At 36.9% G+C, this 13,838-nt stretch overlaps 1 protein-coding gene across 2 annotated transcripts in view; it reads left to right on the top strand.

The window, feature by feature from the left end:
• Positions 1–13,838, top strand: part of LOC138064425 (solute carrier family 12 member 2-like) — a 63,564-nt gene that overhangs the window by 11,028 nt on the left and 38,698 nt on the right. For both annotated transcript variants that reach the window (XM_068926963.1, XM_068926964.1), the window contains exons 2-4: positions 10,287–10,406; positions 11,733–11,808; positions 12,381–12,476. In XM_068926963.1, coding sequence (XP_068783064.1) covers positions 10,287–10,406; positions 11,733–11,808; positions 12,381–12,476 — 292 coding nt within the window. The remainder of the gene's footprint in view (positions 1–10,286; positions 10,407–11,732; positions 11,809–12,380; positions 12,477–13,838) is intronic.

The following is a 13,838-nucleotide window of genomic DNA, read 5'->3' as shown; positions in this document are numbered from 1 at the left end:
GGTATAGGAACCACCATGCATAGTAGCAGTGTTTCATATGCGCTTAAAACAAGGAGACAAACAGTGCAATGGGGAGACAATGGGAATTATAAATTCCAGTAGCAAGTTTGCTATAACTCATTCCTGGCTTAAGACTAAGCAATAAAGTACATAACGTGTGAGGCGTTGACGGATGAATTTTTTGGATCTGCAGTTGATATCATTGATTTAATGCTGTGTGTGGCCACGTGTTTGTATTTATTTGTGCTGTTTGAGAACTAACGCTCAAGACGTTATCTGCGTTATTCATGTTGATTCTGGAATTCTATGAAACAAAACTTCCTTTGAAAGAATAGTCTGATACTGAGCTCCACTGGTTATGAATGTATTATTTAGTGTAAATGGCTTTTGAATGGCTGGTTGGTAGGATTTCTGTTCCCAAATTCCTTGAAAATGTGTATTTTTGTTTTCTTTCTTTTTTTTTTTTTAATGAAAATGCTGAAGAGGTGTTTAGTTAGACAGAGATGTCTTGATATATCTTTTCTGCCATTTTGCTTCTCTACTTGACTGGTGTTTTTTTTCACTGATAGCAATACTGATCACTCATGCTCAGTCTAATTCCTGCAAAAACCTCTGCAGAGTATCTAAATCTGTTTCTCGAACTTGGCAACTTTATTTTTAACCAAAGAATTATCAGGAATTTGTAAACTGATTTAGGCATCTGTGAAAGCTGTTCTCTTTTTGAGTAGCAATCTTTAAGTGAAAGATAACTGTGTTCATTTGGATATTACCCTGCTTGAAGTATTAAATGTACTTGCCAGATTGTGTTATATCAGTAGATAAGAAGTAATTAGAGATGTAACTAAGAATGTAATTAAGATGTAAAAAACGATAACCTACTTCCAGTTTTAGGATCTGTTCTTTCACCATTTTTCTTTCATCAGAATGAGGGCCATAATGAAGAATGAGTCTATGATTGGGCTCACTAGTTTTTAATTTTTTTTTTTTTTTTTAATTCGGGAGAACTGTGGCAGGATGAGACTTCTAGCAATCATGCCCCATAAACAAATCTTTTGTAACGTGCACGTGGCTCTCAGACTACAGAATTTAAGTCATGTGTTGATACTTCCATTTTAAGACACTGCAGTCTGTGTATCTGATCTAGGATTACCAGCTTTTGAGTATTTGCTCACCTTCGTAACTGGCAAAACTCTCCCTTTGCATTATTTTGTATCCATGAAATCCTGGAGTAGATCAGCCCCTTCTATATCATGTAAGTCCTTCTAATGCTTTCAAAACCCTTTTTAAAATCCAGCCCTTTTGCTTTATAATTCAAGTTTCTAGCTTTGATGGACATAAATTTAAAACTTCTTGGGAACATAAGAATTGCTGTATTAAGGCAAACCTAAAGTCTGTCTAGCACAGTATCGTCTCTCCAACACTGGCTGCTCAGGGAAGAGTATAAGTAACAAGGCAAACATATGGTGATTGATTCTTCCACCGAGCTCCAATTTAAATAGTATTCTTGTATTTAATAGTTTCTGTGGGTTTTTTTTGTTTTTAATTCTCAGTTCTAATTTTTTGTTGAACATATGCAATCTCTTAGCATCCACACAGTTTGTGGCAAGTAGTTGCACAGCTTACCCCAAAGCTATGTGGTAAAGTTTCTTCTCTTGTGCTGAAACTGCTGCCTGAAAACTTTACTTAATGATTCCAAGCTTGTGTATTTAAACCTTAAATAAGTAAGTCTGGGCGAACTCATGATAACTCTCTCCCATCCTCATCTCGGAAGAGGAATGGTGAGGAAGAACCAGAACTGCATGCCGTATTCAAAGTGCAGACATACTGCCAATTTTCCCATGGTTTATTTGTTCTGGAATGATTTTCTGGTTTTATTTTCTGCTCCTTTCCTACTAAAGAGCTATAGCCAGTGTTCTACTTCAACTGTTGTTAAGTAGTAAGATGACAGTTGTTTGAAATTATTTATGGTAGTTCAGAAGAGACCTCTTGCATGAGTAGCGAGAGATGTAGACAGGGTAGAGTTTTTCACTGTGTTACTCTGCTTTTGTAGGCAGTCAGCTTCTGCTGTTAATTTCCAGTTGCTGTATCTTATGAGATTCTTCAGCATCTTCTTTACACACTTGGGCCTGTTTCTTTTGTTTGTTTATATGAGGAGCTCAGGCTCCAGGTAAAATGAGCTTTGTCTGGCAGTGCTTATAATGCATCTTTTTGCTGATGCGTGTTTTAAGAGAATTGTGAATGGTTTCCAGCTAGGCAAAAAAACTGTATTATGTTGTTTTTATGTTTTGAGTTGTTGTTGTTGTTGTTTTTAGCCATCATGAGTGGTCCTTTTGATTACTGCTTAGTGGGGGTAACTTGTTGGCTACTTACGTTCTTGCCATCTTCTGTCTTGCTGGTCAGGAAGGACTGTAAAGCAGATTGCCTGTTCTTTCTCCTGCTTGTCTTCTTTCAGAGTTGCTAAACGTTTAGAACCTTTACGTCTGGTGCTATATCGGGTGAAAATAGTAAGTAATTTTTTTGGATGCTTGGACTTGGTTGTTTTTTAGAGCTCTTTGCTAGGATTTTTGTTATTCCTCATGTGCGAAGTAGTTTGTGTTGTATAGCCATCACTTTATAGTTCTAAATAGTAAATTGATGCTCTTTTTAAAGAAATAACTCCTTCAAGCAGGCTTGGATATTGGTACAGACTGTGTAGTTTTTGGATCTTAATGGTAGGGAGGCTTGGGAAAGCTTTCAGGTCTCTCCAATGGAAGGTCCACTTGAATTGTATTTTGGCATAAATGAAAGCAATGAACATCTAACAGTTTTATGGATAGTACTTCTAAAACGGGTAGGTCGGTGTAGAGAAGGTAGCTGTTTGTCAACAACAGTATTGCTAGTGTTACTAGCTTACAAAAGAAATTGTTTATGCCAATACTGATCACTGCTTAAGAGGGTGTTGGCTAAGTGGTGCAAAATATTGTTAGACTAGCTACCTGTAACAGTTCTTTTCTTCTAGACCTGTTTAGTTCCCTTACAGAAAACATGTGAAAGTTTTCAGAGCTGGCCGAGGTGTCTTTCAAAGTTAGTGTTTAAAAACTCTCTGTGACTTGTTGTTAGTCTCGGAAGGAAAGTTAACTGAACATAATCTGAGCCATTTAGAACAGTAATAAGTTGAAGAAGTGAATAAAAATAAGTTGGTGTCACCAAATCAAGTGAAAAACTGGTGCAAACTGTTTTTCCTTTCCTATAGTTAAATACTGAAATACTTTGTATTTTCAGTCAGACAATCAGATTTGAGACTTTGCTTGATTAAAAAGTTCATGCAAATGAGACCTAGACTGTGATGTAAGTACATGGCTCTATATGACTGTCTATTTTTTTTGCTAGTTCCTCTTTGAAAGGATGATGACTGTTGGGGACAGCTTTGCTCTAGTAATGGCCTTTTGCTTCAATGCAAATAGAGATTATATCTGGATAATCAAGAAATTATCGCTCAAAGAGCCTCCCCCCCGGCTTTTTGGAGGGAGGAGACCAGGATCCTTTACTCTTTTGTTCTTCTTTCTTGAAGAACTGTCCAGACCCAAACACAAGACATACTTCTTCAGACTCTCTCAGTTACAGGAAATGGAAAAATATGATGAATGGAAAATATGTCCTTTCTACTATATAGAGTCTAAAGACTGACTAATAATGCCTTTTTTTGAGACTTGAATAAAATCCTAATTCCTAGGAGAATTGGTTTAATAACTAGCACTAGAGGAATATGTCTGAAACTAACTAAAGCTTCTCTCCACCCTTGTTTTGACTTATGTTAACTCTTTGAAAAGTTTCTATACTGTCTTTGTGTAGTTTGTATTTTAGCAGCTATAGTCTTAACTGTGTGTAACTGTGAAGTGTAGTTACTTAGGAGTGTAATCTTTGCAAGTAAAGATTATTTGACTGTTGAGACAGCTAGCATACTACATCTGGATCAATAAATTTTTGCCAATTCTTCCTCCCACAAACTGAAATTTTTTAAAAATGGCGGATGCCTGTAAAGTTGACCTCCTTCAAGAAGATAGCAAGAAATTGTTGGGGGAAGATGTGGTGAACAGCTTAGCACTAACTATGGAAGCTGCAGTGAGGACTGTAGAAGATGTATTCAAGTTGCTCATTCTCTTGAAAATGAATTCCACTGTCAGTGATGATTGCTCTAAACAACTCTAAACACAAAAATCCTAGGTAAAAGCATAAGCAAGTTGTCTAGGCTTCTTCTATAATTGGTGAGGACAGAGATCCATTTAGCTCAATTGATGAAAGAAGGTGCTTCCTGTCCTCTGGAAGTGAGCTCAATGACAAGAGTACCATGCTCAGTAGCAGAATAGGTAGGTAAAAAACAATTTTGAATGTGAATGGCTGTTCTCTTGATTAATGTGTTTACGCTTAACTGAACCTCATCTACGTACTTTGCTGCAGAAACTGGAGCTGGAAAAGAGAAGGCTTTTTGTTTAGCCTTCTTGACAGTGCTAGTTATTTACACAGCTTCAGTACCTTATCCTAAGGAGAAGAAGCTGTGAAGCCTTTCTAAGGAATCTGTGTATGAGGGAGAGACCTTACTGTATGGTATTTGTAATCAGTAACTGGTCAAACTTGAGTGGTGGAAAGAGAAAAGTTAAATGCTCTAGTCCAGGTGGTTCTTGGACTTCCATCTCTTGCAAGAGAGTAATGGGAGCCAGGAAAGATTAGCTGAAGATGTTATTAACTACACAGGACGTTCCAGGTCAGACAGACTGTGAGAAAAGTGCAGAGTATTCAGGTATAGCCTTCCACTTAAAGCATGGATCCACAGAGGTTATACCTAGATAAAAGAAAATGTGTAAATTTAAACTATTCTGTCAAAAAGTGAAAAAACTTAAAACCCAAGTACTGTAAGAGCATTTAATAGCAATCCCTACCCTGATATTTTGGCAGAATGTTTGCCACATCTGAAGAAACATGCAGTACGATGTCTAAACCTAACATTGTGTCGGATGTTTTATTCTGCAGTAACATAAATTCGAGTCAACCCAACTGTGGTAGGAAATGAAGAATCCATGAAGACCTCTCTTCAGTGTTTGGAATTTCCTTACCATTACTATGCAACACATTGAAAAGTTTAGTATTTCCTGGCCGTTAATGTTGAATGGTATACTTTTATTAATAACAATTCCCTCTCCCCCTTCCCCCACACAAAACTCACCCATAAAATTTAAAAAATTAACTCAGTAATGTGTAGGCTTACAAAAGCATGGCTCCTGAGCCTAGATTGCTGTCTGAACGTTTCCTGATCTTTCTTTCATTGACTTTAACGAGTTAAACAGGCTAGTGTTTTCTGAGTTTGTTTCTGGGTTTTTTTCCAAAGTACAAATAAATCCAATTAATTTGAAAGAAATACAATAAAAATTTAGAGAAGGGATCAGTTAGATAACTTTCAGTAAGAAGGTGCCTGATATTCTTGTTCAACACAATGTAGTCTTAAATACAACTTTAGTGGATGTCTTGTCCTTTCCTTGAACCTTCTGTGTTACTATATTTGAATAGAAGCGAGATAAAATGAATTCATATGTATTCGTTTTGGTGCCACCTCATATAGTTCAACAAAATCTCAGTATGTTGCCTCTAAAATGGAAGCTGGATAAATTCACCACAAATAAGCAGGCTGCATAATTTACACAACTATTAAGTGTTTCAGAACTCTCAGTAAAGCTAAATAGCGGTTCTTACTTGATGACAAACTTTTGCAGTCGCTAATATCTTGCAAACTGCGTATGAAAAATCTCTTCTGGCTAATAAATCTTTTCTAATCCACTTCTAATAAATGGAGAGGCTATTCATAATTGGCACAAATAACTTACTGTTGTACTTATGAACCCATACTGGAGATGAAATATCCAGTAGATATTAGTATAGTAGATTATTATCCAGTAGTATAGTAGATTATCTATACTTCTGAGTGCACTGTGGTACAGCAATGGAAATTTCTGTGTAGCAGTAAAATTTAACTGTTTCTGGCCTAAATTCCCATTCAGTGAACAATTGAATCATCGGCGTGTGAATGTATCTTATCTTTTCTTAAATAGTACAAGTGAACACTGAAACTTTGTGTTCTTTAGACTCATTAGATAATAGAAGAATAAAATGTTTTTGTAGCAAATGCTTGTGCCAGTAAGAGTGTTTCTGATCTAAAGTAGTAAAGGCTTCTCTCTTCTTTCCCCTCCCCTCATGTTCCTCCCCCCCTCAACTCTGGGGTATATTAGTGTTATTTGGCTGTTTATGAAGATCTTACTGTACATGTATTGCCATTTTAAAATAGTGCTAGTGAGTTTTTTTTTTTCCATTCAGTATGTGACTTGAGTAAAAGCATTGTGTTTTCTTATGAGCACATGAAAAATACTACTTCTGATTTATTTACAGCGGAGACCACAGTGGTGCTTTTATTAATCTGGCATTAAAGGGCTAAACTTGGAGCCTTGTGCAGTGGAATTCTTTCGTGCCCACACTTTGTAATATCTTTGTTCTCACTGGTTCTTTATCGGGCACCCACTAGCACTGATAACCAGCCATAACCTTTCAGTTATTAAGTTTTTGCATGTACTTGAAAGTATTTTCCTAAAAAATATTGCATAGTGTAGAGAGACAAGACCTACAGAACAAAACTCTTTCTTGTATTCGTAGTGTGCATAACTTGGAGCTGATGTGGTAACTGATAACTCAAAAGATCAGTAATGATCTGTTATCTACGTCAAAAAATTAGACAGGCTGAGCTGTGGACTTGGTTGAGGGTTCTGCTAAAAGCCTTAGCTTTCTTTAATGTGTAGATTCTGTCAATATTCAGCCAGCAGTATAAACCCTGAGGTTTATAACTGTTACACTGCATCCGAAGGTATTCTAAACCTTCTCTAAAACCTGAATGTGCAGCAAATTAAGATTTTTTTTTCGCTTTTCATAAGAAAGTGTTGTGACTCAGTATTGCAGCATTTAACCACTTCAGTAATGTACGTTTTATCACTGCAACACATTAAGATACAGCCTTCTTCCAGCCTTTCCCCTTCCTGCCCTAACCAGCCTTTTCAAAGAACGGTTTTATTGTTTCTTATTAGGAACATGACATTGTCTTTTGTAATACCAAAAGATGTTATCAAATGTTGGCTCCTGTCTTGGCCAGAGTATTAAAAACTGCTTAGATAATATAAACATGGCTGCCTTTATGCCAGATTTTGAAATTAAATTGGTTGCAAGCATAGTGTGCTGCTTTTCTAAATGTGCTAAATGTGTTTTTTGCATGAAGGAATAATAATGTGCAGTTACGATTGTATGCTTGCTTGGAGATTTTGTTGTTTTTGAGAACGTGTTTTAGGATTTCATTTGTGTCCTGGGCTGCGTTTGAGAATATTCAAGGTGATCTTGGGATTCTTTGTTTTCAGGCTGCTGTGGCTGCTTAATTTAGCAATGTAGAGTACAACAGGAAAGTAAACTTCAGTGTAGAAGCCTACAGAGAGCTTGAATTGCGGACACCAACAAATTTCCATGCCTCGTGTTGAATTTTCCCATGATAAAGCAGCATAGTATAGAAATAGAAGTACATTGCGTCAAATCGGGAGTTCCCTGCTCTTATTTTTGCAATTGGTTCTGCCTCATTAACTGAGATTTGTTAGAGCCTTGATAAAAGTATGAAAGCTTTCTCTATGTAGAGTTCAGAAATACCAGAGCCAGGCTTTTGTAGTCAGAGAAGTTTGTTCTTCTAGTTTTTTTTTTTTTTTTTAAATCTGCAAATAAATTTTACTTTCTTCAAGGCGTTGGAAAGGTCCTTGTTGTGATCCATGAGATCTTTTAGCGCAACAGCTCTGTTTACTGGTACTAGGGGGAACTCAAAGAGGGTCCTTCAGTTAGCGAAGCAAACAGATGAGCTGGTGGCAATGAGAATGTTAAACTTTTCCGTTCCCACAGCTGTGGGGGAGTATCTTGCTACCTTGAATTGCCTTCAAAAGTTTTTGTATATGTGAAAAGTCAAATATCAAAATAACATTTTTCATTTTAGAACAGCCTGGGTTATAGATTTTTGATAATGTCCCTGATCTGTCCTATGCATTAACAAATCCCCCCCTCCATTTTTGGGGGGCAGAAGGGGAGAGAAACTTCTGTTAAATGTCGCTAGAGACAGCAGTACCTGGTGAGGAAAACTGCCAGACAAAGTAATAATCAAGGCATTAAAACCGAAGAGAGCTCTGATTAATAAACCCATCTTCCTGCATTTGGAGGAAAGCCATCTGAAGGAAGGGTAATCCAGCATATCAGAGCAACATGTGGACTTATTCTTTCCTATTATGAGTGCCTGAGTTGGGCAAGAAACTGACTAGAATTTCCATCTCTTCTGGTTCAGACAGGTCAGCATAGGCTCAGCGGGTGAGTGACCTGTAGCTGTATGTATTAAAGAAAAGTTAGCTAATTAATAGTATCCTCCTTCACATGTAGATGCAAGGGTTAATTCCATGAAAAATGTAGTTGCTCCTCAATTCTCTTGGTCCTGAGAATTTTTGTACTCTGCATAGATCATGTGCAATTTCTTACTTGATTGGTTTCAAGTTTGGGTGTTTGGATACGAGCAATCAGCAAATAAACAGGTTCGTTTGGTCAAAGGCTATGCGGAAGAAGTTACGGCCATTAGTTCTCTCCTATCCAGAAAAGTTACAGTTCAGCAAACTGGGCATCTCTCTGTTCCTTGTCTCCCTCCTGGAGACGAGAAGACCAACCATTTAAGAAAGCTCTCTGGTAAAGGTAACGATCTGTAAACTAGTGTTAATCCTACCTCGTGGCGGAAAGCTTATGCCACGCAGGGTCTCTAGAAGTCTGGCAGGTGTATCTGTTTTTGAGAATTGTATGTCAAAGAATACGGATGAGAAAGGCTGACATGAATCTGTGCTGAGTAACTTTGGATTATGTTGGCATGATCTGATTTTTATCTGATGGGAGGTTTACTTCTAGTTGTGAGGGAATATGGATGACACTCTCCAGAAGTGCCAGTTTTGTAAGCATTTCTTCTGGATTATGTGCTGTTGGTGTGTATGTGGTATTAGTGTACCAGGAGAAGGAGGAGGGGGAAGTTAATTAAATGTCTCACAGTAAGCTTCCTGACTTTGTACGTGCTTTCAGCACAAAACATGTTTCTCAAGTGTGAATTGGGTCCAATATATTTTGACTTATTTAGTGAACAGGAGTTTTGCCCTTTACCGTGTTGGGATTCAGCCTCCAATTGCTTAAGCATTTCTTAAGCATCCGTGAGGATGCAAGCTGCTTCACAAATATGGCTTGAACTTGTTTGCTGAGTAGTATTCTGTGAATGTTATTCAGGGTCTCTTATAGTGTATTCATTCTTTATGCTTGTTGCCTTGGATAACTACTATGCTACGGCCAGAGTGCTTCCTGAAGACTTCCTATAGTAAGTGTAAGAAATACTTAAACGTTTAAATGCTTACACTTAACACTTGTTTAGTTTGGCAAAACAAAACTGCCTCTTGAAAAAGAAGAATGCAGCTTCTTTTTTTCACTTTCTTTTTTCTTTTTAATGCATGTCAGACAGTTAAGACGTCTGTGTTGAACAGCTAACAGTTGAATAGTAAAGGAATCCCACAAGTTGGTGTCTGCGCATGGGACTGCTGATGTTTTCTGTCTGTCATCCTCCCCTTCTAAACAGGGAGGAGCGTTTGGAAAGAGACTTCTTCCCTCCTTCTGCCTGAAATGCTGCTCTCCCACGTTCCTTTCCAGCATCATCATCTTACAATAAATAGTAGAACAGTCCACAGGGAAGTGAATAATTTATTTCCTTAAAAACTGATCAAATGACAGCCAAGTCTGGACTACAGGAAATGCTGTAGCTGAGACCAATAATTTGTGGCAGAACAGTGTACGCTTTCAGATTAAGAAATTAAACTTTGTGCAGTAGAAGTCACTGAAAGTGAGATTTTGTAACTCGTTTAGAAAAAGACCAGATGTTTGTTTCTCAGGGCTTCAGGACTGATTTTTAGAAATACTTATTACTCTGACTACTATCTGTTTGAATTAACTGAAGCAGAATGCCTAAATTGTCCTTGTACGTTTGGTTTACACTTCTTTAAGTCTGTAGGCTGTGTCTCATGCAGGGAACATAAAGGAAAGCCTTGGTAACTTCTGCCTTGCTATCCTTTAATGTGTTTTCTCTGTTTGCACAAGCAGACTGTGTTCCTTACAACTGCAGTATAAAATTTCTTCAGGACTTGATTAAGCACATAAACAATCTCCCTTTTTCCTAGGAGCCCTTTGAAGATGGCTATGCAAATGGGGAGGAAGGAACACCAGCTGGGGAAGCAGCTGCCACTTACACACCAGACAGCAAAGGGGTAGTCAAGTTTGGCTGGATAAAAGGTGTTTTGGTAAGTTGATGCATTTTGCTCTGATGTCTCAGAGATGTGATCTTTCTAGTAGCCTTATTTTTGGAGGAGGGCTGTATTAGTTCTGTATTTAAAAAAAAAAAAATCACATGTATGAAACTTGTGAAAAATGTCATAGCCTTAGTAAAGGTTACTTTTATCCTCATATGGAAATATAAGGAAAAAAATACTTAAAGGCTTCAAGTTCTAAAGGGATCGCGGTGTCTTAGCACAGGTGCATAATTTCTTAGAAGCCAAAAAAATTGTAATTTTTTAGTACACATGAATCTTAAGTCACACAGGCAGATGCACATTGAGAGAATATACTTTTGTGTGTTCACTTTGGATCTGTAAATTTTTGGACAGAAGTGATAGAAAGCTTGTTTTTGGAGAAGCAAAAATTACTGTGACTGGCTGATCCAAGCTAAGTTAGGCCATATGTTACTGAAGTCTTGATGAAGCTATTACAAAAAGTCATCTTCTCATAAACTGTGGAAGTCTAACACTAAACACCGGCATAGTCATGGTGGTTAAAAACTCTGGGACTCTGTGACCATTTAGAAGAATGAAAATTTGTAAGGGTGATATGAGGGATTTGTTTACAAGTATGTATTAATGTATTTTTAGTAATTTGGCAAAGAGAAACCATGATTAATACATACTGTCCAAAACTGTAAGACTTTATGGTGGAGGCTGCAAATACAACGCTGGGTTATCACATGCTGAACTCAGATTACCTAATTTTAGTTCAGCAGTCTCCAACTGCATTTAGCAACTAGCTTGTAAGTCTTCTCACTTGAAAGTTTTCTGGAAGACAATCTCTTCCTTTTCAGTGGTTTTGAAACTTGCAACTAATATTTTCTAGTAGGCATAAGCTACCCAGGTGAGTATTTCCTGCTCGGATATTTGTTTGCTTCTTAAATGAAGATAATATTTATTATGGTATTGCTTTTGTGCTTGAAAGAGAGGTAGTGGGGGATCTGAAATGGGGCTCTGAAGACTATTCAGTATGAATTTTGGATCCTAAAGGTGGAGGCCCAAATGATTTATTTTATTGCTTTGTCAAGAAATGCTGGTTGTATCAGATGTTGAAGTACTGTAACTTTATTGTTCAAGGTAGTAACTTTTTAATGATATGTAGGTTCCCTTTTATTCTTTTTAATGTAAGACCTAAACTTGTTTAATTAAAAAATCTGTTCTTGTGAAGCAATTTGGGAAGCGGTGAGGGAAGACTATGATAATTCAGACAATATTGAAAACTGAAATGAATAATTAGTGGAAACAGCTGCAGATGTTAGACTATCTAATATGCGTGTTTTATTATCTTAGGTACGATGTATGCTGAATATTTGGGGTGTGATGCTTTTCATCAGACTATCATGGATTGTAGGACAAGCTGGGATAGGTATGTGTACTAGTACTGTAATTTTTTTACTTTGGTGACTTTTAAATATGCAGTTCAAAAGAGATGTTGATCCTGAACTTGTTGTTAGACAGGGGCAGATAATTACCTTAATGTTGCCAGTGTTTCACCCTTATCAAAACTTGAACCAGTATGAAGTTACTTTCACTTTTTTGTTTAGCTACAAAGTATGTATTGTTAAAAACTGACGTGTTTAGGCCTTCAGTAAGCTGCAGAGAGAAATTCCTTTTGATCTCTCTTTACTAAAATTTGCCTATAGACTATGCAGTATATACATAATTTTTTTCAAAGGCTTAACTTAGCATTGGACTGCAAGAAGTCTCTCATCTAGCATACAGCTTTTTACCCTACTGACTAAGGACACACTTACCCAGTCTGATAAGTTTTGTTTGTATCCAGGAACTTTGCTTTACTCCTCTTTCGCTTGAGCGTGCAGGACCGCATATAGTAAAAGTGTGTCAAATATGCCAGACTAATTCTTTAAACACCATTAACTTGAAGATTTGTACATTTTAATACTGCTGGGCTTACACTTTTCTCCTCTTTTTCAAAAGGTCTGTCTGTCCTGGTTATTGCAATGGCCACTGTTGTGACAACTATTACAGGACTATCTACTTCAGCAATAGCTACAAATGGGTTTGTAAGAGGAGGTAAAGCTACTTTCATAAGTCTTTCAAAGTATTTTGTCATCGCTCTGAAGCGCACACTTCAAGGATAGAGCCTCTGATTTCTTCTGTGTCTTTTAGCATGGGAAAAATGAGTGACAGTGTAGGTAAAGAGTGGGGAAGAGTTAGTTTTCTGAGGAGCAGAGTTTTCCTAATTTTCTTTAAGTAATCATAATATGAATGGAAAGCCAACAGTTAGTCTAGCAATTTAATTTGATTAGTAGCTTGCTTTTCCCCTGTGGGAGAAGCGTTCTCTATTTTTAGTTTTTGGAGTATAAGCACTCTCAGAAAGACCTATGCAGGAATGAATAGGGGCTTAATATTCTCCAGCATCTTCACTGGTTAGGTAAGCGTGTGTGTGCACTTGTATGCATACATATCCTGAAATAGAATTTACTAATTAAGAAATATATTCTATAATAGGATGAACTGGACTTTATGTGAGAACATACAAAGAGACACATTCTAGTTCTATCATGAATATGAAAATATATATATATAAATAAATAAAACAAAAGAAATCTGATCTGAAAAGAGATTCTTCAGTCTATTTCTATTATCTCTGTTTCCTGAGGATAATGGTTTTTGTTCGCTTTCGTGATTTTCTCACTGTTTTTAGCAATTCTGTACCTACAAAATAGTTCTGTAAATAACCAGTGCCTAACAGGCTGCTTCATGATCTTGCAAAATGGTAACTAGTGGAATCTGTGTGTGGCAGGATTCAAATAGAAGAATTAGAATAGAAGCGTTTAAGTTCTCTCTGTGCACATTCAAGTCTGTTGATTAAGAAGACAAAAACCTCACGATCACGAAGTAAACAAACCCAACAGGAAAGATCAGCTATCAATCTTAGTTTTATGTTAAGTAGATCTTAAGTGATATATCTATTTGTAGAAAAAAAATCAGTGTCTGTTTCTAAATAGCACTTTTTAAGAATTGCTTTATGCATTATTCTTATAGGATACATATTTTTGAATCACTTTTGCAAAATAGTGTTTTATTGAAAGCTTTGAAGTGCTTCAGAACAAGAATTAGGGAACGAGTTCACAATTGTTCCTGTGAAACTTCCCTGTTATGTGCTATGTTTTTTTTAATATTGGTGCTTGTTTAAAGTTTATGTTTTTAATGTTGCATTCTCAAAGTATGTCAAGCTTGGGTACCTACAAGCTTTCTGCAATAATGGTAATGCAGCGGAGTTAAGGATTTCCTGTTTTTTCTTTTAACCTGTCAATCAATATCTCAAAATCTGGAACTGGAGGATTTCCTTGCTTGCACAACTCTTAGCCTTACATTGGAATGTGCTTTTGCTAACTCTCTCGGAATTTACCCTTCCCTGAAGCTCTAGAT

The sequence above is a fragment of the Struthio camelus genome, chromosome Z, assembly GCF_040807025.1.
Source record: "Struthio camelus isolate bStrCam1 chromosome Z, bStrCam1.hap1, whole genome shotgun sequence".
Classification (NCBI taxonomy): domain Eukaryota; kingdom Metazoa; phylum Chordata; class Aves; order Struthioniformes; family Struthionidae; genus Struthio; species Struthio camelus.
This window is presented reverse-complemented; position numbering and strand designations above follow the sequence as displayed.